The sequence below is a fragment of the Acinonyx jubatus genome, chromosome F2 (assembly GCF_027475565.1).
Source record: "Acinonyx jubatus isolate Ajub_Pintada_27869175 chromosome F2, VMU_Ajub_asm_v1.0, whole genome shotgun sequence".
Classification (NCBI taxonomy): domain Eukaryota; kingdom Metazoa; phylum Chordata; class Mammalia; order Carnivora; family Felidae; genus Acinonyx; species Acinonyx jubatus.
In genome coordinates this window covers 26,282,899-26,307,988 of record NC_069394.1, presented here as the reverse complement: position 1 = coordinate 26,307,988, position 25,090 = coordinate 26,282,899, and the positions used below count along the sequence as shown (strand labels likewise).

At 34.7% G+C, this 25,090-nt stretch overlaps 1 protein-coding gene across 6 annotated transcripts in view; it reads right to left on the bottom strand.

Annotated features, from left to right (window-relative positions):
• Positions 1-25,090, bottom strand: part of CSMD3 (CUB and Sushi multiple domains 3) — a 1,242,277-nt gene that overhangs the window by 6,840 nt on the left and 1,210,347 nt on the right. For all 6 annotated transcript variants that reach the window (XM_027064013.2, XM_027064014.2, XM_027064015.2 and 3 more), the window contains 6 exons: positions 22,480-22,591; positions 19,964-20,143; positions 18,041-18,106; positions 12,228-12,386; positions 4,566-4,678; positions 1,679-1,766 (listed from right to left, as the gene is read on the bottom strand). In XM_027064013.2, coding sequence (XP_026919814.1) covers positions 1,679-1,766; positions 4,566-4,678; positions 12,228-12,386; positions 18,041-18,106; positions 19,964-20,143; positions 22,480-22,591 — 718 coding nt within the window. The remainder of the gene's footprint in view (positions 1-1,678; positions 1,767-4,565; positions 4,679-12,227; positions 12,387-18,040; positions 18,107-19,963; positions 20,144-22,479; positions 22,592-25,090) is intronic.

Sequence of the window (25,090 nt, the reverse complement as noted above, 5' to 3'; positions counted from 1 at the left end):
AGGAGGAAGCGGGACCATCTTAAGCTTAGAAATAGGAAGGTGAGTGACATATTTAGAAGACGTGACAAGCACTAGGTGTAGCTGTGTGGAAAAGATGTGGAGATAGGTATTATCTGTGTGGTAGGAATAGGCTGCTAACCTGAAAAAGCTATGGCCAGACCCCAAAAAGCCATAAATATCATTCTAAAGAATTCAAACTTGTATCTATTTGCAGTGAAGGACAAGTGAAGGTATTTAGAAATAAAAGGCACTATGATAAGACACACAATTTAGGACAGTGGGTAGGGTGGAATGAATGAACTTGAGGGAAGCCAGACTGGAAGCACGTGTACATCAATGGTTAGAGCAAGAACCCAAAGAGAAGTGGAAATTGATTTCTATGCTGACATACAAGGAAGAGCATGAAAAGACAGAAATGGGGGAACATTTTGTAGTTAAAAATCAACAGAACTTGTTTGTGAGGATAAGTGGGAAGAGAGCACAGGCTGAGAAGAAGTGTTCTACTTGGGGATGGGGAAACAGTGAAGACATTAGCACAATTAGGAAATGAGAAAATCAGGTTTGTCAACGTGTTGGCATAGGACAAGGGAAGAAAAAATAACGGACAGGTTATTTTTTGTTTTTAGTTCCCCAGAAAGAAATAGCTGCTTTTTAAAAATAGGTTCTGTCTTAGACATGTAGTTTTTGTGATGCTTTTGAGACTAGTATGTGTAAACATCTTGCATTAAATTGCACAACTGTGTAACTGTACTGTATTAATGTTTTATTTGGTTTTCAAAACTAACATACTTTTAGGCCAAGATATTATCTGAAATGAACATCTTATCATTTTTATTTACTTAGAGAAGGCTAATTTATTTTTTTGATAAACAGTTATATTCAATTAAGTCACACCTTAGTCCAAGTTAATACCTTCTTACCTACCTTATTTTTCCAGGGACTCGGAATATTTACATAAGCATTCAAAGTAATGGAATTTTTAAGATAAATACTAAGTAGTAGTTTTTAGAGCCTGAGTTTATTCTTTATATGTCAATACCACTATATAATAATGGAAGACAATATACTTTAGGAAAATTACATACCAAAAGCTATGGCAATAATTATATTCAGGCAAGACCATTAAATGTCTATGTATATTTTAAAAGAGTTTAAAAGAAGAATGAAAAAACCCTATGCCTCCCACTACAGAAAATTTACATAGCTGAATAGCACAAAGTCCCAAAAAAGGGGTCTATTCCTCAAAGTTATTTTCTTTTTCAGACCGTATGAATTTTTCAAAGTGCTATTACATTTTCAAAAGAGAAATAAAGTTACAACAATATTCAAACTGAAGAGAAGTACTGCAGTTCTCATGAGATAAAATAAAATAATTTACAGTTTAATATTTTCTTTTCTATCTGTATCACTTTTCTCCTTTTTCCTTGCTAAAGGCAAGGCAGTGTGTCATATTTATTAGACATCTGACAAAAACCAAACCCTGTACAGCATCGGTACATAGAGAATCAATATTTTGTGTGATTATTTAAAAGCCTTTCAAATTTTTCAATGTATAACTTACCTGACAAAGCCAAATTCAAAATGTAGTAAGTGTGCCTAATGTACAGAATACACTGTATTTTCTTATGATGTCTAGAGTAATAAAGGAACTACATGAAAATGAAAATGAATACATTACCTAGTCTTTGTAGTCCAAATTGCCCATAATCTTTGCCCTGAATAAATCCTTGAAATACATAAGTTGCTCCATCAGGCTCAGCAGAAACCTAAAAATATTTATAAGGTTGATTAAATCTGAGGATTGGAGCCGGCTATATTTTCCAGCCTTAATAAATATCCAGTTTTACACTTAAATGAAGATTATACAGAGTTCCTTCCTCTTTATTTCCCTCTGATATAAAACACGGCATACTGTGCAAATTTGCCATTAAAAGCAAAAGAAAATTTTTGTTTTTAAGTAATTAGGATATTAGAATATAGGGGGTTGGTCATTAATATAATTATATAGATATATAGATTTCTCTTAGGCTAAGAAGCCTACTGTCAAAAAAAAAGGCAATTAGGGGAGTCTGGGTGGCTCAGGCAGTTAAGCATCTGAGTCTTGATTTCAGCTCAGGTCATGACCTACAGTCATGAGACAGAGTCCCAAGTCAGGCTCCAACCTAGGCATGGAGCCTGCTTAAGATTCTCTTTCTCCCTCTCCTTCTGCCCTTCCCCCCTCTAAACAAAAGAGGGAGGACAATGATATGATTAAACAGAATAAAGCAAATGATCAATTAAAAATTGGGGTGCTCAGTGGCTCAGTCAGTTAAGCAACTGACTTTGGCTCAGGTCATGATCTCACAGTTTGTGGGTTCAAACCCCACATCAGTTCTGTGCTGACAGCTCAGAGCCTGGAGCTGCTTTGCATTCTGTGTCTCCTCTCTCTCTCTCTCTGCTCCTCCCCCACATATGATGTCTCTGTCTTTCAAAAAGAAATAAAATGTTAAAAAATTATTAAAAATTAAAATATAATAAAACTCTACTTTGTAGATACGATTACTGTTTAGCATGTATGCACTCCGTCTTCCCCTACCACCAACCTTCATGGGAAGAATGCCCCTTTCAACTCACTGGGTTTGGTCCTGTGATTTACTTTGGCCAAAGATTTATGGGTGGAACTGACAGTAGGTCAGTTCTAAGTCTGAGCCTTAAAAGGCATGTTTCCCATGAAAATAAGTGAAAGAAGCCAGACACAAAAGACTACATATTACATGATTCCATAAATATGAACATCCAAAACAGAGAAATCTATAGATTTCAGAAAATAGATTTGTGTCTTCTTAGGGCTAGGGTGGAGGTGAGGGACGAATGGGTAGGGTGATAGCTAAAGGGTGTGGAGTTTCTGTTTGAGGTGATGGAAATATTCTAAAATCAACTGTGGTGACGGTTACACACATGTCAATATACTTAAAACCACTGAATTGCATATTTTAAATGGGTGAATTGTAAGGAAGATGAGTTATATTTCATTAGAGCTATTTAAAGCAAGGGGGCATGTTTCCACTTTCCCCCTCAGAGCTTCTGACCTCTGACAAGAGAATGTGCTCCAGCCTGGGCCCCAGAATGAGACATCTGGAGCAGACCTGAACTTGCTACCACAGCCTCAAGTGGAACACCCACAACTAACCCCACATACATGAGAAAGAATGAAATACTTGTTGTTTGACCCCAAGATTTTGTGGCTGTGTCCATTGCTATAAATGCTATTACGTGTACCTTGCATGTGTGTAAAATCCTATTTTTAAAAAATGCTTTACTTATGTAATGTGATTTGATTTCATAAATAAATTAAAAATAGACATATTTCAGTGTTCCTGATAACTAGTAATGTGACTTTATTCTGAAGTTTGTTTTAATTACCCAAATCTTGTAGAGTATTGTAAAAGTCCTGTATAGTATTGTTACCCAAGTTACCAAGTTACCCAAGTCCTGTATAGTATTGTAAAAGTTAAAAACCTTGAATCCTCACCCTAAAAAACAAAATATCATACCAATCCATCCATAGAAGTTTGACATTTCAGAAACAAGTGGTTTATTCTTTATTATCAGACATCACACTCATTTTGGTCATTTTTTAAAATGAAATGCTTCTAAATAGAATAGCTTAAACTCTAATATTTAAACAAATGAATTCATTTTGTTTGCTTCCTAGATAAAATAATACAACTAAAGGATTTGAGTGCATTGAAGACATGAATTCATTTCCAATTCCATGAATAACAGCAGATAGGGAAATAGGATAAACATTTTTACCCCCTCAGGCACTAAATTTACAGAAGCCTATGACCTACTATCTTCTTTTCTTCTAGATCTTCCTTGTAAAAGAAGACCTGTTGCTTGAGGGGATATAGTCAGAGCTCTCCTCATTGTTTTTTAGCAAAGACTCCAGGTCAATATGTGAATGGAAGACTAGTTACTTCCAACTGCCAATTTAGAAACTCCATTCATGTAAGTGGCTGAATAGGACAGGGTGACTCCATGGTGAAGCTATGGCAACCATCTCCCCAAATGAAGTAATTCACATAACTTTCTTTTCATAAACAACTTTATAAAATATTCTAAATCTGTTAAATTTAGAGAAAAAACTTAAATGTAATGGCATACTTAATTTTTTTATGCATTTTGTAAATATGTTGTATGTGTCTTAAATAGTAATTCCAGACAAAGAATGAATTATATTTTATCCAGATTTACTTTGCATAGTACTGGTCATAGACAAAATACATTTGATGAAAGCAATGAAAAACTATGACTCTCATACACATAAACATTACAAATATAAGCATATTAATCAGAATCCAATAACCCTAGGTATAACATTCTAGATTACTAAGTATTTACACTGAATCTTTTTTCCAAACAAAAAATTTACCCATAATAGTAATTTTCCCATTTTATATGTGCATGTGTATTCATAATTAGCCCAATTTAGAAAACCACCTTTTTTTTGGAATTTTAATGACAAACCAAAGCACAAATTGGTTATTAAAATCAGCAGAAGATATTTAAAACACTATACTTACAAAGCCATCCATGGCCCAATTGTCCTCTTTCATTTTCTTCACAGAAGCATGCGTTGGTACTTTAATAAGGTAGATGTGTAACATTAGGCGAGCTTCCTGGCTTTTATACACCCCTGTAAAATATAAGGACATTTTAGTCTACTAATTTTGTAAGTAGTTATGCTTCATTATATTATCTTTAACTCCTTAAATATATAAGGTAATATATGTGAAAAGAAAAGGAATCAAACAAGGCCAAGTCAAGGCCAGCTTCATTCATAAGGCTTTCTACAAATCCTACAGTATATGTTAATCTCTCATCTGAAATTCTCAACTTGAATTTTAATTGTGGGGTTGAAATTACTTATGTTATTAAAATTAAGTATTACTGTTCTTAATAACATCATTCCATGATATTACAAATAAAATGACTTCATTCCCCAATAAGATTTAAAATCTTCAAGGATGTACAACAAACCTTAAAATCCCTCATTGGTTTCTTAATAATAAATTGGGTGCCAACCCTGTGAAAGAGTATTGTAAGTGCTGCTGGAGCCACAAAGAAGAATATATACATTCCTATCTAAAGATAGGATGCTTAAAAGCATTTCCAATGAAGTAGGAAATGTAAGTCACATATATAATCAACTAAAATACATGAAAAAATATGATAAATAAAAGGCCAGAACAGAGAGGGATCATTTCACAATGGAGTGATCAGGAAATGCTTATTGAGAAAAGGTATTTGAATGGGTCTTAAAAATCAAAGTACAATTTTTAGTTTAAGAAGGTAAATATAGGAAATAGCATAAAAAAGTAAAAATATATACATAATTTTTTTTTCATAAACAGTGGGTATTCTACAAGTAGGAATAATATGAAATATAAATGTGCTTAGGGGAAAAACAGGAGAAAAAAATTCTAAGTAAAAATTTTGTGATTAATGGTGGAAATATGACTCATTCATTAATTTATTTAATCTTTCACCTATGTAATAAGGTATCATAAGAATGGACTGGGAATACAAAGATGACACATAGATCTTGACCTAAGTGGTTACATTTAATAAGGGAAGACAAAAAAAGTGATCAAAAATAATATTGGTGGGAAAATATCGTAATTGATTTCCACGGACACTGTGATGGCAAATTAATCTATTTGTTTTTATATATTTGCAGGAATTTATTTTGAAATTTTTCTAGATTAGATTAAGTATACATTTATTTTTCAGAAATCTCTAAAATAAAAAAAAATGTTTATGTCTCAAAGTTAAATCAGTAGTCACAATTTAAATGAATTTCTTTTGCCAATATAAAACTTCTTGCAGTTTATATCACTGTAGCTGTGTATAGTTTTTAAAATATAATACATATTAACTACTAATACTTTAACTCTGAGTTTAATGGGGAATCACTCAATAATACAAAACTGTTTGATAGTTATCCTAAAATTTGCAAAATCAATAATTATGATTTTATTTTCTATTTCATTGATACCACAAATTATTATTAATAATTTCTTAGGATATATATACAGCCAAGAAGTTTAAACAAATATATTACATATTTGCAGTATGAATATTTAAAAATATTTTTTAAATGAGAGCAATAATTCAAATTCATTACTTTGACAATATTCATTGAGGCCTATTTTGTTCCAGCTGCTGTTCTAGCTTCTGAGAAGCAGTGATGACCTGGAAGGCAAGGGAGCTTCCCTTTTAGAACTTACATTGTTGGAGTATAGATGAACAAAACGTCATATCACATCCTATAACACCATATTACTCTATTCTAATACTATACTAATTTCAAACAGTGAAAAGAAGAAAGTGAAACAGGGAAGACTGTCTAAGAGTGTGTCTGACTGTATTTATAATGAGAAAGTTACTTTAGATGGGGTCATAAGGAGTACTGTTGATGAGATGACATTTGAGAAAATATCTGAATGTCAGAAAAACCAGAACAATCAAAGATAATGAGGGAAATGTATACTAGATAGAGGACACAGAAACTTGAAAAAGCTGAGCAGTTGGATAGGGGATCCCTTATGCTTGTTTAAAGTAGTGTAGCTCTACCTTTTCTGTCTTAAACTATGGTGTCCACCTAAATACTGTCATTTGAAGAAATGATTTTGTGTCCATAAAATAGCTTACAGGTCACTGATCTTGCCTCTTTGGTGTTATGAGAATACAGAAAAAATTAGTTATTCAAATTAAAAGTTGTTTTCTATTTCATGATGTCTCATTCCAGCCACATCAAAATATCCATGAATGACTCAGGTGCAAGACACAAAACAAGCTTTTAAAACACACAAAATGACAAAATGGAGGAATTCTCCCCAAAAGAAAGTTCAAGGAGAAATCACAGCCAGAAAATTGCTCAAAACAGAAATAAATAATATATCTGAACAAGAATTTAGAATGACAGTCAAAGGTAATAGCTGAGCTTGAAAAAAGCATAGAAGACATGAGAGCAACTCTTGCTGCAGAGGTCAAAGACCTAAGAACTAGTCAGGATAAATTAAAAAATACTATAACTGAGATGTTATAGTAAATAACATCTAGACTAATAATAACAGTCTAGTAATAGACTAATAATAGTCTAGTAAATAAACTAGACACAGTGACAGAGAGGATGGAAGATGCAGAAGAAAGAATAGGTGAAATTGAAGATAAGGTTATGGAAAATAATAAAGCTGAAAAAAAAGAGGGAAATGGAATTACTAGATCATGAGGGGAGAATTAGAGAACTGATTCCATGAAATGAAACAATATCTGTATTATAAGAGTTGTAGAAGAAGAAGAGCAAGAGAAAGTGTCAAAAGGTTTATTTGTACAAATTATAGCCAAAAACTTCCCTCATCTGGGGAAGGAAACAGGCATCCAAGTCTAAGAGGCAGAGAGAACTCCCTTTAAAATCTACAAAAAGAGGTCAACAGCATTATATATCATAGTGAAACTGGCAAAACACAAAGATAAAGAGAGAATTCTGAAAGCAGCTAGGGACAAAATGTCCTTAACCTACAAGGGTAGACATATAAGGATAGTAAGAGACCTGTCCACTGAAACTTGGCAGGCCAGAAGGGAGTAGCAGGAAATATTCAGTGTGCTGAATAGGAACAATATGCAGCCAAGAACCCTTTATCCAGAAAGGATGTCATTCAGAACAGAAGGGGAGATAAAGACTTTCCAGACAAACAAAAACTAAATGAGTTCATGACCACTAAATTATTCCTGTAGGAGATCCTAAGGGGGAACTCTGTGAGTGGAAAGCAGCAAAGACCACAAAAGACCAGAGGACATCACTACAAACATGAAATCCACAGATAACACAATAGCACTAAATTCATATCTTTCAATTATCACTCAATGTAAATGGACTAAATGCCCCAATCAAAAGACATAGGATATCAGAATGGATAAAAACAAAAAAACAACAAAAAAACAAAGAACCTAGATCCATCTATATGCTGCCTACAAGAGACTCATTTAGACCTAAGGACACCTGCAAATTGAAAGTGAGAGGACGGAAAGCCATCTATTATTCTAATAGACATCAAAAGAAAGCCAGAGTAACCATACTTAAATCACATAAACTAGATTTTAAAATAAAGACTGTAACAATGGATGAAGAAGGGCATTATATCATATTTAAGGGGTCTATCCATCAAGAAGAGTAACAATTGTAAATATTTATGCCCCCAAAGTGAAAGCACCCAAATACATAAATCAATTAATCATGAACAAACTTTTTGATAAGAACACCATAATTGTAAGAGACTTGCAATTAATTTGAAACTAATAAGTAAATAAAATCTAAGTCCTAAATTAATAAGACTCCACTTATAATAATGGACACATCATCTAGGCAGAAAATCAATAAGGAAACAATAGCTCTGAAGGACACATTGGACCAGAAGGACTTAACATAAATATTCAGAACATTTCATCCTAAAGTAGCAGAATACACATTCTTCTCAAGTGCACATGGTACATTCTCCAAAATTGATCACATACCCACTCACAAAACAGCCTTCAGCAGGTACAAAAAGATTGAGATTATACCATGCATATTTTCAGATCACAACACTATGAAACTTGAAATCAACCACAAGAAAAAATCTGGAAATCCTCCAAATACATGGAGGTTAAAGAACATCCCACTTAAGAATGAATGTATTAAGCAGGAAATTAAAGAAAAAAATAAAAATATACATGGAAGCAAATGAAAATGAAAACATGACAATTCGAACTCTTTGGGATGCAGGAAAGGCAATCCTAAGAAGAAAATACATTGCATTTCAGGCCTATCTCAAGAAGCAGTAAATGTCCCAAATACACAACCTAACCTCACACCTAAAGGAGCTAGAAAAGCAGCAGCAAATAAAGTCCAAAGCCAGCAGAAGAAGGGAAATGATAAACACTAGAGCAGAAATAAATGATATAGGATCCAACACAAAACAGTAGAACAGATTAGTGAAACTAAGAGCTGGTTTTTTAACAGAATAAACAAAATTGATAAGATCTTAGCCAGACTTCTCAAAAAAGAAAGAGAGAGGACCCAAATAGATAAAATAATGACTGAAAGAGGAGCAATCATAACCAACACCATAGAAATATAAACAATTATAAGAGAATACTATGAAAAATTATAAAAGAATACTATGAACAAACTGGACAATCTAGAAGAAATGGAAAAATTCCTAGATACTCACACATTAAAACTCATACAGGAAGAAATAGAAAATTTGAAAAGACTCATCCAGCAGAGAAATTGAATCAGTTATCAAAAATCTCCCAACAAATAAGAGTCCTGGGCCAGATGACTTCCCAGGGGAATTCTACCAGACATTTAAAGTAGAGTTAATATGTATTCTTCTAAAAATGTTCCAAAAAATAGAAATGGAAGGAAAGTTTCCCAACTCATTCGATGAAGCCAACATTACCTTGATTCCAAACCAGACAAATATCCCACTAAAAAGGAGAATACAGACCAATATCCCTGATGAACCTGGATGCAAAAATTCTTACTAAGATACTACCAAATCAAATTCAACACTACATTAAAAGAATTATTCATCATGATCAAGTGGGATTCATTCCTGGGCTGCAGGACAGATATCAATGATATCTGCAAAGACAGATATCAATATTCACAGATCAATGTGATATAACACATTAAGAGAAGAAAGGATAAGAACGATATGATCCCATCAATAGATGCAGAAAACACATTTGACGAAATATAGCATTCTTTCTTGATAAAAAACCTCAAGAAGTCAGCAAAGAAGGAACATATCTTAACATCATAAAAGTCATATATTAAAGGCCCACAGCTAATATCATCCTCAATGGAGAAAAACTGAGAGCTTTCCCCCTAAGATCATGGAACACAACAGGGATGTCCACTCTCACCACTGTTGTTCAACAGAGTGTTGGAAGTCTTAGCCTCAGCAATCAGACAACAAAAAGAAAGAAAAAGCATCCAAATTGGCAAAGAAAAAGTCAAACTTTCACTTTTCACAGATGACATGATACTCTACATGGAAAACCCAAAAGACTCCACTCCAAAACTGCTAGAACTGATACATGAATTCAGCAAAGTAGAAGGATATAAAATCAATGTACAGAAAGCAGTTGCATTTCTATATGCCAATAAAGAAGCAGCAGAAAGAAAAGTCAAGGAATCAATCCCATTTACAATTGCACCAAAATACCTAGGAATAAATCTAACCAAAGAGGTAAAAGATCTGTATGCTGAAAACTATAGAAAGCTTATAAAAGAAATTGAAGAAGACACAAAATAATGGAAAAACATTCCATGCCTATGGACCAGAAGAAAAAATATTATTAACATGTCAATACTACCCAAAGCAATCTACACATTCAATGCAATCCCTACCCAAATAACACCAGATTCTTCACAAATGATCCTAAACATGTATGAAACCACAAAACCCCCAAATAGCCAAAGTAATTTTGAAAAAGAAAAACAAACCTGAGGCATCACAATCCCGGACTTTAACCTATATTACAAAGCTGTAATAATTAAGACAGTATGGTATTGGCACAAAAAAAGACACATAGATCAATGGAATGAAATAGAAAACCCAGAAATGGACCCACAAATATATCGTTGACTAATCTTCGACAAAGCAGGAAAGAGTAGCCATTGGAAAAAAGACAGTCTCTTTAGCAAATGGTGCTGAGGGAACTGGACAGCAACATACAGAAGAATGAAACTGGACAACTTTATTACACCATACACAAAAATAAATTCAAAATGGATGTAAAACCTAAATGTGTGACAGGAAATCTTCAAAACCCTACAAGAGAAAACAGGTAGCAACCTCTCTGTCCTCAGCTGAAGCAACTTCTTACTAGACACATCGCTGAAGGCAAGGGAAATAAAAGCAAAAATCAGCTTTTGGAACCTCCTCATCAAGATAAAAACTGCACAGCAAAGGAAACAACCAATAAAACTAAAAGGCAACCGACAGAATGGGAGAAGAGATTTGCAAATGACATATCTGATAAAGGGTTAGTATCCAAAATCTATAAAGAACTTAAGAAACTTAACATATAAAAAACAAATAATCCAGTGAAGAAACAGGCAAAAGGACATGAATAAACACTCCTCCAGAGAAGACATCCAGAAGGCAAACAGACACGTGAAAATATGCTCAACATCACTCATCATCAGGGAAATACAGATCAAAACCACAATGAGATACCACCTCACACTGGTCAGAATGGCTAAAATTAACAACTCAGGAAACAACAGATGTTGGCAAAGATGTGGAGAAAGGGGGACACTTTTCAACTGTTGGTGGGAATGCAAACTGGTGCAGCCACTCTGAAAAACAATGTGGAGGTTCCTCAAAAAATTAAAAATAGAACTACCCTACGACCCACAATTGCACTATACTAGTAACTTACCCAAAGGCTACAGGATTGCTGATTCCAAGGGGCGCAATGTTTATAGCAGTACTAACAACAATAACCAAATTATGGAAGAGCCCAAATGTCCATCAACTGAGGAATGGAAAAAGTAGATGTGGTACATATATACAATGGAATAGTACTTGGCGATATAAAAGAATGAAACCTTGCAATTTGAAACAATGTGGATGGAACCGGAGGGTATTATGCTAAGCAAAATAAGTCATTCAGAGAAAGACAGGTATCATATAATTTGACTCACATGTGGAATGTGAGAAACTCAATAGATGAACATAGGGGAAGGGAAGGAAAAATAAGAGAAAAACAAAGAGGGCTTTAAACAATAAGAGACTCTTAAATACAGACAACAAACTGAGAGTTGCTGGAAGGAGGTGGTGGGTTAAATGTGTGATGGGCATGAAGCAGGGCACTTTTCAGGATGATATCTGGGTGTCATATGTAGGCGATGAATCACTGGATTCTACTCCTGAAGCCAAGACTACACTGTACGTTAACTAACTTGCAAAAAAAAATATTCAAACGGGAGCTTATTTTGGAATCAGAGTTTTACATTTGTGTAGTAATACTCCTGTATAAGTCCAAAGATTGGAAAGCTTTATTTCTGGATAATTATGAATGTCATTAAAATTTAAGAAATATTTCACAGTATAAAAATCACTCATATGATGAAATGATGGAGGTGAAAGCATGAAGGCATCATTTGCTCGTCTTTAATGTGATACCTGAAAGTAGCAGTTCCATGTTGGTATTGCTGAGTGTTGCATTGACTCTTCCAGTGGAAGCATTGAAACTAGTAACTGTCAAGGTCATGGGTTGTTTCCTTCCTTTGAAATTGTAAGAGCCTTTCCATATATAATTTTGGGCAAACACGTCATCAGGAACTGCAAATAGATTAAATACACACATTAATTTTATGGTGCCCTGTAAATATAAACATTAAATAGTGGGTTAGAGAATATTAGTTCAGTGAATAACGATATTTTGCTAAACAGACAATAATGTGACATGTGTAATAAAAAGTGAATTCTTCAGATTTATTTCGAGTTTTGGGGAATAAACCAAAATTGCCATAACCTAGGTTTGTAATCATACACGAGTCACCAATTAGAGATGGACAACACCAATTAAAGACATACACTTATATTCAGAACCAGCTAAACATCAAATTTACTTGTATTTGGTCTCCTTTAGGAACATATTTCTTTCAAAAGGAAGATAAAGTGATTTTACCAAGCCAAGTCAGTCTGCATACAAGTCCCAAAAGGCCTTGTTTTCTCCTGGCACTGTGAATAGATTTTTCAGAGGAAGAGCATAGAGTTAACCCCCTCCTGCAGCATAGCCCTGAAAGACTGTCGGGAGGGGTGCTCCTTTGCCCCCCTTACACAATACTGAGTTCAATTATTCCAATAATAGATGCTCCTGAGGAAGAACAGGGCTCCACCATATTGACAGCTTTGATTTTATAGGTATTTTTAGAAATAAAGGAATTGTCACTAGAAATTGCCCAACTCTCGTGGGAGAGAGAGATGAATTTGGTAGAATCAAATAACATTCTAAATGTTAGAAAACTTTCCTCTAAGTAAGAAATGCTCTTCATTTTAGATATATCCAAATAAGGCACTATATTTATATAAATTAGTTATGTAATATATAGTTATGTAAGTCAAGAATGGCAAAGTCTACTCAGTTCCTGAAAAGAGGCTGAGAGAAGCTTCCATTAACCCTATACATGACAATAAAGCACATCCCCCCAAAGCGGCTATTCCAGGGAGCCATGCTTACTTGTGCAAGTGAGTGAATAACAGAGTAGGGAAAAGTCTTTTTTTTTTTCCTAACAAGTTATTGACAGTTTGTCACCTGCTCTTCTCTACACGCATCACACTTCTTATGTCCCAGATCACAGAGACTGGGTTACATACCCTGAATTCTACTCAACAAACGAAAATAACAAAACCACTGTAGACATAAAATACAGAAAATATAAACTATGGTCAAGAGTTGAATATTTTCTGAATATTCACCCAATGTGATTTTTTTTTCCTCTGGTAATTCAAAAGTAAAGTAGCTGAAAGACTAGAACTGGCAGGCCCTAGAGTTAGGCTGTGATATTTAAGCCCCCCCTGTGCGATTTATAAGCCGTGTGGTTTTGCACACAAATGACTTATCTCTCTAAACCTATATTTCCTCCTAAGTAAAATGAGGTTGGCTTAGAGTTGTGAGGAAGGTTCAATGAGATAAGGAATGTGAAGTGTTTAGCTGAGTGTTAGTCGCTGCCATTACTACTGCTGCTGCTACGATTATTCAGATTACCAGGAAGACTGTGGAGCTTTGAACTTACTACGCAACTGCTAATAAAATATATATTTAGCAGACACATAGTAAGTATAATGAATAATCCATGTTTCTGGCTTTGTGATCTTTGCAAAGTCATCCTTGTACTGGCACTCCCTTCCCAAACCTCAAAGAATACCGCTGTGTACCCTCTAGGGGAATGCTATGCTATGTATGTATAGGGGAGTTCTACCTAAAACTTTGATACAGTGTATGAGTAAAAAGCCCTCGATATGTGGTAAGCATGTTAAAGTTTTTTGTGAAATAAAAGAAAAAAGTGTACCTAAAACAAGTTTACAGGAGGGAGTCATGAGCTATATTGGCCTGCACTAGAAAGACCTGGAATTTGGAGAAAATAGCATCTTCCCAGCAGAGGTAAGAGCAGGAGCAAGGGAGAAAGATATTCTAATGGCAGTGCCTAAAAAATAGTAGGCGCCCTTTCAGTGTGGTTGTCTCTATGTTTATTTCCACCTGGACTGGACTGTGATTACTCTTTGCTCTCTCTGAACCTTTAAAGAAAATCTGTCATACCTGATGATCTTACTGTGGTGCTTAGAGGAAATCCTGTTGGTTGAAGGAGATTAAAGAGAAGCACAGTGGCAGGAGAAAGCAGCAACAGAAAGAAGTAGGCAGTAGCAGCAGCAAAGTATATTGCATCAGGTTTAATCATTGATGTGGTAGTAAATGTTTAACTAGTGGGTCTCCAGGAAACCAAAACAAAACAAACCAAAAACTGATATGCAGTATTTGCTGATTTCCATAGTGTATATATTCCCAGAATAACAGATTTCAACCTACTACCAATATGACATCACTGAATGCAAAGCTTGGAAGAATGCACAGAATTGTCTGTGCTGAACCTCTACCTGCTGGCTCCACAATGTCACTCCTACTCTCTAGTTTTTGAGAAATGTAACTCAGGTTGGACGAAGCAGACACTATTTGGTTATTTATATTCCCATGTACAGTGGGGATGATAATACTTCTATGTTTAGTCTATTTTGAGATTTAGATATGAACGTGTATTTGGCAGTTCTTTGAAACTCTAAAATGCCATCCCACTATCACTGATGTGGATATCAATGAAAAGAAGACTAAGATGGCACGATCCTTTCTTTCAATACGTCCGAATTTCAACTTTACTTCACAGGCTTCATAGCGTTGTTAAATGTAGCATCATGCTCCTGACTGACACAATTCCCAAATATCATTCCTGTTATTTTGGAGTAATCTAATCACAGTGCCTCATGATTTTCAATTAAATGTTTCTAATGTTATTCCATTTAAGATAACATTCACCTGGAAGAGTTATAGATATTTTTACTCAGGTTAAAGAAATTCCTTTCCTCTTCCAACTTATGAAGCATCTTTTAAAATTATAATTAGGTGTTGATTTTATCAATTATTTTCTGTGTAGGTATTGTGCTGATCAACACTGTTTGCATTTTAATCTCGTAATTCACAGATTACTTTTAAGGATTATTTAACATAAAAACGTTCCTGCATATGTATCATGAACCCAGTTTGTTTCTGGTGTGTCATTTTTTGGTTATTCTGTTAGATTTTATAATTTTGGATTTGATTTGCTAAGATTTTACGTAGGATATTTTTATCTGTACATCTTGAGTCAAATGAGTTTGCAATTTTCCCTTTTGTATAATCTCTTTATGAGTTATTAGAATTATGTTGGACTTATAGAATGAGTTTTCTTGACTAGAAGAGATTTTATAAAATGGGATGATCTGTTCTGCTCCTTGCAAGTTTGGTGGAATTCATCAGTAGAGCCATAAGGACCTGTTTTTTTCTCTGTGGAAATAGTTTTCAACTTCTGCTTTAGTTTTATAGGATCATTCAAGTTTTGTTTTCTAGGTCTGGTAAGATATTCTTTTCTAGCAATTTGTCCATTTATTTAGAGTTGACTGTTATTGATACTTTTAATTAATATAATTGATCTAATCAATGCTAATGTAGTTATGTTCACATTTCCTTTTGTTATACTATTTAATATTTGTTTCTTTTGCGAGCCATCTTATCAGAAATTTTCCACTTTTTTCCCCCCATAACACTACCTTTGGCTCTGTTTATTCCATTGTGTCTCTTGGGGGGAGGGTTGTTAGTTCATTTTCATTATTGTATTTATTTTTCTGCTTTCTTTTGGTTATTCTGTTCTACTTTGTATATCTTCTTAACAAGGATACTTAATTCATTAGTTATGAGGCTTTCTTCTTTTTTAATGTAAGAATTTAAAGCTATAAATTTCCCTCACAACTTCGCTTTTGGTATACAGCCAAAGTTTTGATATTTAGATTTTTCAATATACCTAAATTCTAGGGTTATATAGTTTTTAAATTACTTCTTTAATTTAGGAGTTACTTATAAATATTGATTTTGTTTTCTATTCTAAGTATTCAGAAATTTTTTAAATGGACCTATTTTCTTATCAACTTTTACTTGCATCATGGTCAGATATCAGCCCTGAAGGCTAATTTTGCTTTGAAATTTATGCATTTGTATATATTATTTAATATATAATCAATTGTTATACGTATTCCATGTGCTTTGAATAAAATATATATTCTATAATTGTTTGATACAGAAATCTTTATGTATGAAAATTGGGTCAAGCTAATTAATTGTGTTGTTCTTCCATATTCTTTTTAACTTTTTTTGCCTCTCTGATTTATTTATTGGTGACCATAGGTCATGTTTTGCCTGGGACAGTCCACTTTTACATTTGCTGTACTAGAGTTTTATTCAAAATACTTATCTACTACTAGATAAACCATCTCCCTCGGAAAAGTCTGCATTGATTGACCACTGTGGTGTTCTGACTCCATTGCTAAACTTACTCTCTTATGTTGACATATTCTCTGATTGCTTTAGTGACATTCAGTCTATTTCCACTGCACATTGAATAAATCAGTATTTCAGACTTATTTTTTTGTGGGTACTCCAGCTTTATAGCATGTACCTTGAGAACTTCTAAACACAACTAAAATTAGAACCTAATACTGTTTCTGGCTTAATGTAACTAGATCAAATCTATCTCCAAAGAGAACTTCTAGACACAACTATAATTAGAACCTAATTCTGTTTCTGGCTTAATGTAACTAGATCAAATCTATCTCCAAAGTACAGATTAAATGCTGTCTTTAATTTTATTTGTAGCTTTTAATTTATAAAGTGTAAATAAAATACAGACTAATACTAAAAAAGCAGCTCTCATATCCTGAGGTCTTACTATGGGCTAAGCACTTCACAATTCATTTTCATGAAGTTCATTTATAATAATCTAATCATGTTTCTTTTGCATAGATTAAAAATGGAGGCTCAGATACATAACTTTTCTAAAATCATAGCATAGGGGTTATATAACCTGGTAACTAAATTAAGGTTGTAGGACTTAAAAGACCATGTTTTTAATGACTAAATTTAAAATTTTGTTTTGTAAATCAATAATTGAAAATAAATAGAAGATTTTGCTGAACTTTTGCTCTCATACCAAGTGTATTTGGTTCCTTTTTAAAAAATATATATTTAAAAATTATGTATAATATCTCATTTATCTAATTTTTGTTTTAATGTTTTAAATAAAGCATTGCTGGGGAACCTGGGTGGCTACATTTAAGTGTCCAACTTTAGCTCAGGTCAGGATCTCACGGCTAGTGAGTTCGAGCCCTGCGCCAGGCACTGTACTGACACCTCAGAGCCTGAAGCCTGCTTCAGATTCCGTGTCTCCATTTGTCTCTGCCCCTCCCCTGCTTGTACTCTCTCTCTTTCTCTCTCAAAAATAGATAAGCATAAAAATAAAAAAAATAAAGTATTGCCATTATAGTATAGTCATTTTCAGATACTCCTGAAGGGATATTTTATAGAGAGAACTATAAGCATTATTTTTAGAATATTAGCATGTCTAATTCATAGTTTTTTCCATTATATATATATACTATACTATATATACATATATATACATACATACATATGTATATACATATATAGTATATATATACATACTATATATATTTCCATATATATATTTCCATATATATATTTCCATATATATATTTCCATATATATATTTCCATATATATATTTCCATATATATATATACATATATATATATATATAATGTTCACTTTGTCAAGAAAATAGTAGATCACTTTTAGAAATGATGACTTATAGAAAAACTACTGAAATTACTAACCACTTAGCTTTGGGCTGGGTGTTCCTAGAGCAGGTCTCGGATCTTTCACCAATATTTTGGAACCAGCTATAAAAAAAAAGTAGGTTTGCAGAAGTTAATATAATTAATAACACACAGTGATGCGTTGTTCATTTTATTCTCAGGCATAGCATATAATTTTCTTCAAAATATCCTATTCATCCTAACATCTCAGTACCTACTCAACACTTCTGTTGTGCAGCCAACAACTTCAATAATTACCCCATTGTAGGCCAGGGGGATGAGGGAAAGATTAGTGCTGCTTTTTCATTTTAGGATTCTCTTATTTTAAATTCATAAACCAACATGCAAACAGTTGATTACAGCATGATAGCTGAAGGCTAAGGGTATGTTCCTGTTGCACAAAGGCAGAAATAATTTAGTAGGGTGTGTGTTAAAAAACAAAAATTTGTTAAGGTGACCCATGATGTTATAAGAAATTGGAAAGACTCAAAACTAAGGAGTTAATATTGAAGTTTTAAGCCAAATCAAAGGGAGTTCAAAGTAAGGAAATCATGTGGGTTGCTGGATGTCCCTGTAAAGTTATAGGAGCTATGACATTCAGTATATACGCAGTGAAGACTGTGTAAGGGGTCGTCTTCTCCCTTAGAACAATATAGTGTCTTTAAAAGGTTTTAAGGGAAATAAGGCTGCTGCAGGAGTCCCAGTAGAGATAATGCTGAGTTAGCCTACCATAGTAGTGATGATAAACAGCAAAGTGGATAGATAAAAATGTTATTGAAATCCTGTTGGATTTAAATGGGCTTTTAATCTTTCAATCTCATGAAAAATTTAAAGCAAACTGAGAAGTGTTCTTGCTAAGAGAGTGAAAACATCTCAAAAAGGAGAAGGTCGTTAACATGTGTGAATGCTACAAGAGGAATTAGAAGGGCTGAAAAAAAAAGGAAAAGGAATTTATTGATGACCTTATCAAGAATTCTAGAAAAATTTCCTTTATTCCTTGTTCTGAACACATAACGCTTTGTCTCTGGTAAACTCACTACATCTTATTCAGATGGGGATTGTCCTGATGAAGCAGCAAGAGAAGTAGACACTCCTGGTCAAAATACTATATCACCCTAGCTGAATGACAGATTTGGAGGCAGGCTCCATTTAAAACTGATCAGACTCCTGAGTGGTGCTTTCCTGATCAAGAAGTTTTGGCAAAAACTCTTTCTAGCCAAAAGATATCAGCCCAGCGATGCTGGAAGCAATTTTCCCTACTGTGGTAGGTTGAATAATGTGACCCCAAAATTCATGTTCACCAAGAATCTCAAAATATGGCCTTATTTAGTAATAGGGTCTTTGAAGATGTAATTAATTGGGGATCCAGAGGTGATTTAGTCCTGAAATCCAGTGACTGGTGTTCTTAAGAAGAGGAGACGGCATACAGAGAAAGGAAAGGATGCCACATGAAGATGGAGGCAGAAATTGCTGTGAGGCAACTTATGAACCAAGGAAAGCTGAGGATAGCCAGAAGCTGCCATAAACAAGAAAGAGATGAAGCATGACTGTTCCCTAAGGACTTCAGAGGGTGCATGTTTCTACCAACACTTTGATTTGGGGCTTCTGGCCTCCAGAACCGTAAGAGAATAAATTTCTGCTTTTTTAAGGTATCCGGCTTGTGGTACTTTATTACAACAGCCCGGAAAGCTAATACACCTACCATGATTAAATAACTAGAAGAAGGAATAAAGAAGAGAAAACAGATCATAGAACAGAAACTATAAAAAGACCTCAATAATATTCCTGTGCCTCTGGATCCAGAAGTGCCTACCCTTGGAGTTGATTGACAAACTTCTCTAGTTCCTAAGCTAATCTGAGTTGAGTGTTTGTCTCCTGCATTTTAGGAAGGCTGAAATAGTATAACAGCATCTGTCAAGAGCTTCTATAATGAAAACTTACCTTCACAAACAGGAACTTTTCCAGTCCAGGTGTTATCAGACCTACACACTCTATGTTCTGTTCCACCTGCCAAGAAGAAGCCAGGCTGGCAGGTATAAATGAGAGTATAGCCATGAGATGGAAGGTCCATTCCTACTACATTTGCATGAGCAGGAGTTTCTGGTTGTTTACAGCTGTGGGCTATATTAAGAAAAAAGTGTTCATTTTTTTACATACATGTTAAGAAAATTCTGAGATAAGAGTAAAGATAAATACACCTTTACATAGTTATTCTAATTTTTTCAAGGAAAATGTATCAATGTCAATATACATATTAATTTCATAGACTAGCATGTCCTAAGCAATCATCTGTGGAACACTGGTAGCTGTTAAAAGGTAAGCTGAGGGGGGGATAAAACGTGCTGAGGATAATTAAGCTAATATATGTGTACTATATCACTATTCTAGATGCTTACAATACACATTAGTATTTTATTTATTTTATTAAAAACACTTTTGTTTTGTTTTAAGTTTACTTATTTGAGACAGAGAGCATGCTGGGTAGGGACAGAGAGAACAGGGAGACAGACAATCCCAAGCAGGCTCCAACATCATCAGCACAGAGCTGATGGGCTTAAGCTCACGAACCATGAGATCATGACCTGAGCTGGAATTAAGAGTTGGATGCTTAACTGTCTGAGCCACCCAGGCACCCCTAAACATTAGCATTTTAAAGGATGTAAGAGGTCCTATAGTAAGATACCTGTCAAAGTTTGACAAACTCAGATTTTCTATGCCAGTTTATGGAATATTATTTTATTATTTTTTATATTTATTTTAAATTGTAAAAACATTTTCTAAAGTTAAATACAATCACAGCTCAGCATGTCATTCTGATATTAATATCTCCTAATGTAGAAAGTACAATTTAATAATTTTTGACATGTGAAATTTTCTGGTCATATTTTAGGTCCATAAGTAGCAGTGTTTTCATTCTTTTAAATTTTGTCTCCTTTTCTCCATGCTTCCTCCCACTCTTGATTCGCTATCTTGGTTCTATTTTACCCACTGATAAGCCATTTCTTGGCCCTGTCCCCACTTTACGTGTTTTATGTCTTACAAATAACATTCCTTCTCTCAGAGATCGATGCTACAAGGAATTTTCTCCCTAAATCAGACAGCATTTCTGATCATTTGTTCCTGAATATGGATACTTAAAAGTTTGTCTCTGAAAAAAAAAAATGTTCTGTGGACAAATTTGTTTGGAAAAACAAATTTCCACCCCTTTCCCAATGGAGATTTACAAAACTATAAATAAGAGCTAACATTTTTAAATATTATCTGATAAACAGTTTGTTACATGTTTTATATTTAATATAATTCAGTTATTGACATTCAATACTTTGGGGGGAAATAATGCTAAAGATAAACAGTCTGTCTCTACTACATTCTTAACCCTCACATTATGCACATAGTAGCAGTCTGAGATACTTTCAGTAACAGCTTTATTTAAATCCTATCCCATACTGAAGTCATCAAAGAACTTTGGTTTACTAAGAAATACCTAGTGACATCTCACACAGTTTCTAAAGTATGTACTCTACTGAATTCTCTGTTAAGGAATTCGGCTATATTTAAATTTCAGCCAACCAGGCATGTAACATGACTTCTCTGTGGAGTGATCTGCTGCTTTTCAGTGAGCTGCAGGTCCACAGAGGCTCTCGTGATCAATTGAGTGGTTCTGAACAGGGCTAGAGTGAAGTCACAAGACTTATTCAGACTTCAGCAAATCCTAAAAGCTGGACACCATTCTAATGAGTATTTCTACTCCTGCTAACTCTTTATTGTTTTTCCCTGAGAGGCTCATGATTTTAAAAGATAGGAAAGGAGATAAAAAAAAAGAAAGTGGGAGGGAAAGAGATAAGTAATTCACCAGCTGAAACTTATTTCTAACTGCAAGTCAGAAAAGACAGCTTCATGACCTTGGGTTTTGTTCTTTAATCTGTACAACAAGTGCTCTCAATTTAGGGTCAGTGCACATTTAGAAGCTCCAGGAAAGCCTGAAATAGTATTCAAATTTTTGGTCAAGATGTTCATGTGTATTTCCTTCCATGAATGTTTCTATCTTTCTCATTCTCAGAGGGTTTCAGAAGTGATGAAAGATTAAGAGGCACTAAGTTGGAGCCTCCTCAGTGCACTTCAGATTCATAGGTGCAGATCTATGCATTGATAAACTAATAATCATTTAAAATTACCAGATGGCCAAGCTGAACACAATTAAAGAGCTTTGCAAGAAAGAACAAAATTGTGCCTCGTGCCTTCTTACTTCTTTAAAAAGAATGCTCCTTAATTGGCATTGGGATTATGATACAGTAATAAAGTTTTATTTTACAGTAATAAAGTAATATATGTAAATTATGTTCTATCATAATCTAAAAAAATCCATGTAATACATCTTTTGTGTAGATACAGATTTATTTCCCATGTGTAAGAATTCTGATCTGTGGTAGGTATAACTTCATACCCACAGTACTTACGTATGCACTCAGGCTGAATTCCACTCCATGTGAGGTCGGGAAGGCAAGTACGTGTTGTAGACCCTTGAAGCAGGTGTCCTTTTTTGCAATGAAATTGCACAACACTTCCTACCTATAGCAGATTTCAAAGAAAAAAAAAACAAACATACCAATGCAACTTCAAATATGGCAACACATAGAAAAAACCTTGGATGAGAAAATGCTTTCAAAAGAAATTCTGCATGGTGAAAGCTGGAAGAAAAAGATATTTAAAACTGATTTAAAATAAAATTGGGGAAAAATCAAAACTAAGGATAAATTTACATCTCTTTGTGTACATATCATTGTCAAATATTTAAGTATCCAATGCTTGTATAGGTGCCAAACATGTTGCCATGGTCGTTTAAAGAAAATATATAAGATATTAAAAGCCAATAAGCTACATGTGACTACAAGACAGACAGAGAGTTAAATAAAGATCAAAAAAATGGATGAAGTTAGAAAGGGAAATAAAGATAACTAACAGTGTAAGAGGCAAATGAATATGGAAGACAGTAAACGCAATATGAGATTAGATGCAAATGTGTTTACTGAAGGTTGGGATTGTAAAAAATACACACTGGAAGACAAGCAAAGTTTGCACTAAGTTTTAAGGATGTGAAATTTAGATAAAAACATAGAACACGGCTCTCAAAGTGTGGTTCCCAGACCAGTAACCTCAGTGTCACTAGAAATACAAATTCGGGGACCTTACTTACTCCATACCCACTGAATCAGAAACTCTGAGTAGGGGACCAACAAGCTGCGTTGTAACAAGTCCTCCATGTGATTTTAATGAACAATAACGTTTGAGAACAACTGATATAGAAGTAGAAAAGATAAGAACATGATGAGAAAATGCAGAAAGGTTAAAATAGACATCATATAGTTCAGGAAAAAAGAAAGTACGTTTGGTTGATTGGCATGGATACTTCACATGGTGAGCTGAGAAGTTGAGGGGAGGTAAAGCGGGAAGCAGCGAGATCCAGAAAAACAAAACAAAAAAAAAAAAAAAAAAGGAAAAAGAAAACAGACCCCAGAAATGTGTATGTGGTTTTAACTCTGGATCTGATCTTGCTTGAATAAGCTATATTTCCTCTTTGAGACTTAATCTATAAATAAAGATGGTAATATTATTTGTCTTGAGATTTGTTTTAAGAATTAAATGAAATAGGGCATATAATCTACTCCATACACGGATGGCACATGGGTTTTAAATATATCCTAGCTTTAATTATTAAGTCAAAGACATAAGTAAGAATCCATTTCTGAAGAGTCTCCAATGGTAGGCCATGGCATTTAAAGTCTTTTTTTAATGAAAACATAAAGTTGCTAGAGCTCTCAGAGCAAGAAAAATTTGTGTTGAAAATACCATCTTTGGAAAATTAACTTAGCCACTGCATAAAGAAACTACTCAGCAAAAAGAATGACAAGCAGCGATTTAATCACGAGGCCAGCCGTACTGGATTAGATTTGAATGGCTAAAAGCTGAACATGTGGGAGTAGACCTGGGAAGGACGTGGTTAGCTCTAACTACATTACAGGAAAAAAAAATATCAAGATTTATTAAATGATTACAGCTGGAAGACAAGGGGAGGGATATTCAGTGTTTGCCACTTCAGCCTTCCCCAGCACACCGGAGTCTGAGAGTGATCAGCCATCCTCGTAGCACTTTTCACAAACACCCTGTTTCTTTCCTTCCCACTTAGTTCCTACTTGCACTTGCTAAAACAACATGAGGCTGAGCTTAAGGTGACATAATTTGATCCAAGATCCCATTTGGACCTCGAGACCAGCTAAATGCTACCATTTCTCATATTCTCATTATAACCCAGAATGATGCCATACAAGAAACATTCCATTCCAATGGTTGCTCTCTGATAGCAACACTTATTCTTTCAGTTATCTTATATTTTCTCTTCCAAGACATCCTCACGATAGCCTTGAGATCTCTTACACCCCTCAAGGACCCATTTTGTCCAGGGCCACTACACTGTTCAGCTCCAGGGAGTATTGTGCACCCTGAATTCAACATAAATGAAGTCCTTCAAATTGTGCTCCAGGACATGCAGTTCACATACTCTGAAGGTGTGCAAGATGGTGCTGCACGGACTAGTCAATTTCTGTTTTGTCATTGTTGTTTGTTTATTTTTCAGAGAGAGAGGGAGAGAGAGAGAACAGGGAGGGGCAGGACGAAGGGGGCGCGGGGGGGACAGAGGATCCAAAGTAGGCTGTGTCCTGCCAGCAGACAGCCCAATGCCAGACTCCAGCTCACAAACAGTAACATCATGACCTGAGCCAAAGTTGGATGCTTAACGGACTCAGCTACCCAGGCGCCCTTGGAGTAGTCCATTTCTTTTTTTTTTTTTTTAAAGTTTATTCATTTTTGAGAGACAGAGCATGAGTGGGAAAGGGGCAAAGAGAGAGGGAGACACAGAATCCGAAGCAGGCTCCAGGCTCTGAGCTGTCAGCACAGAGCCTGATGGGGGCTCGAATGCACGAACTGAGAGATCATGACCTGAGCCGAAGTCAGATGCTCAACCGCCAGTCCATTTCTTATATGGACTAGTTTATGTGGCTCAACAGGTAGGTT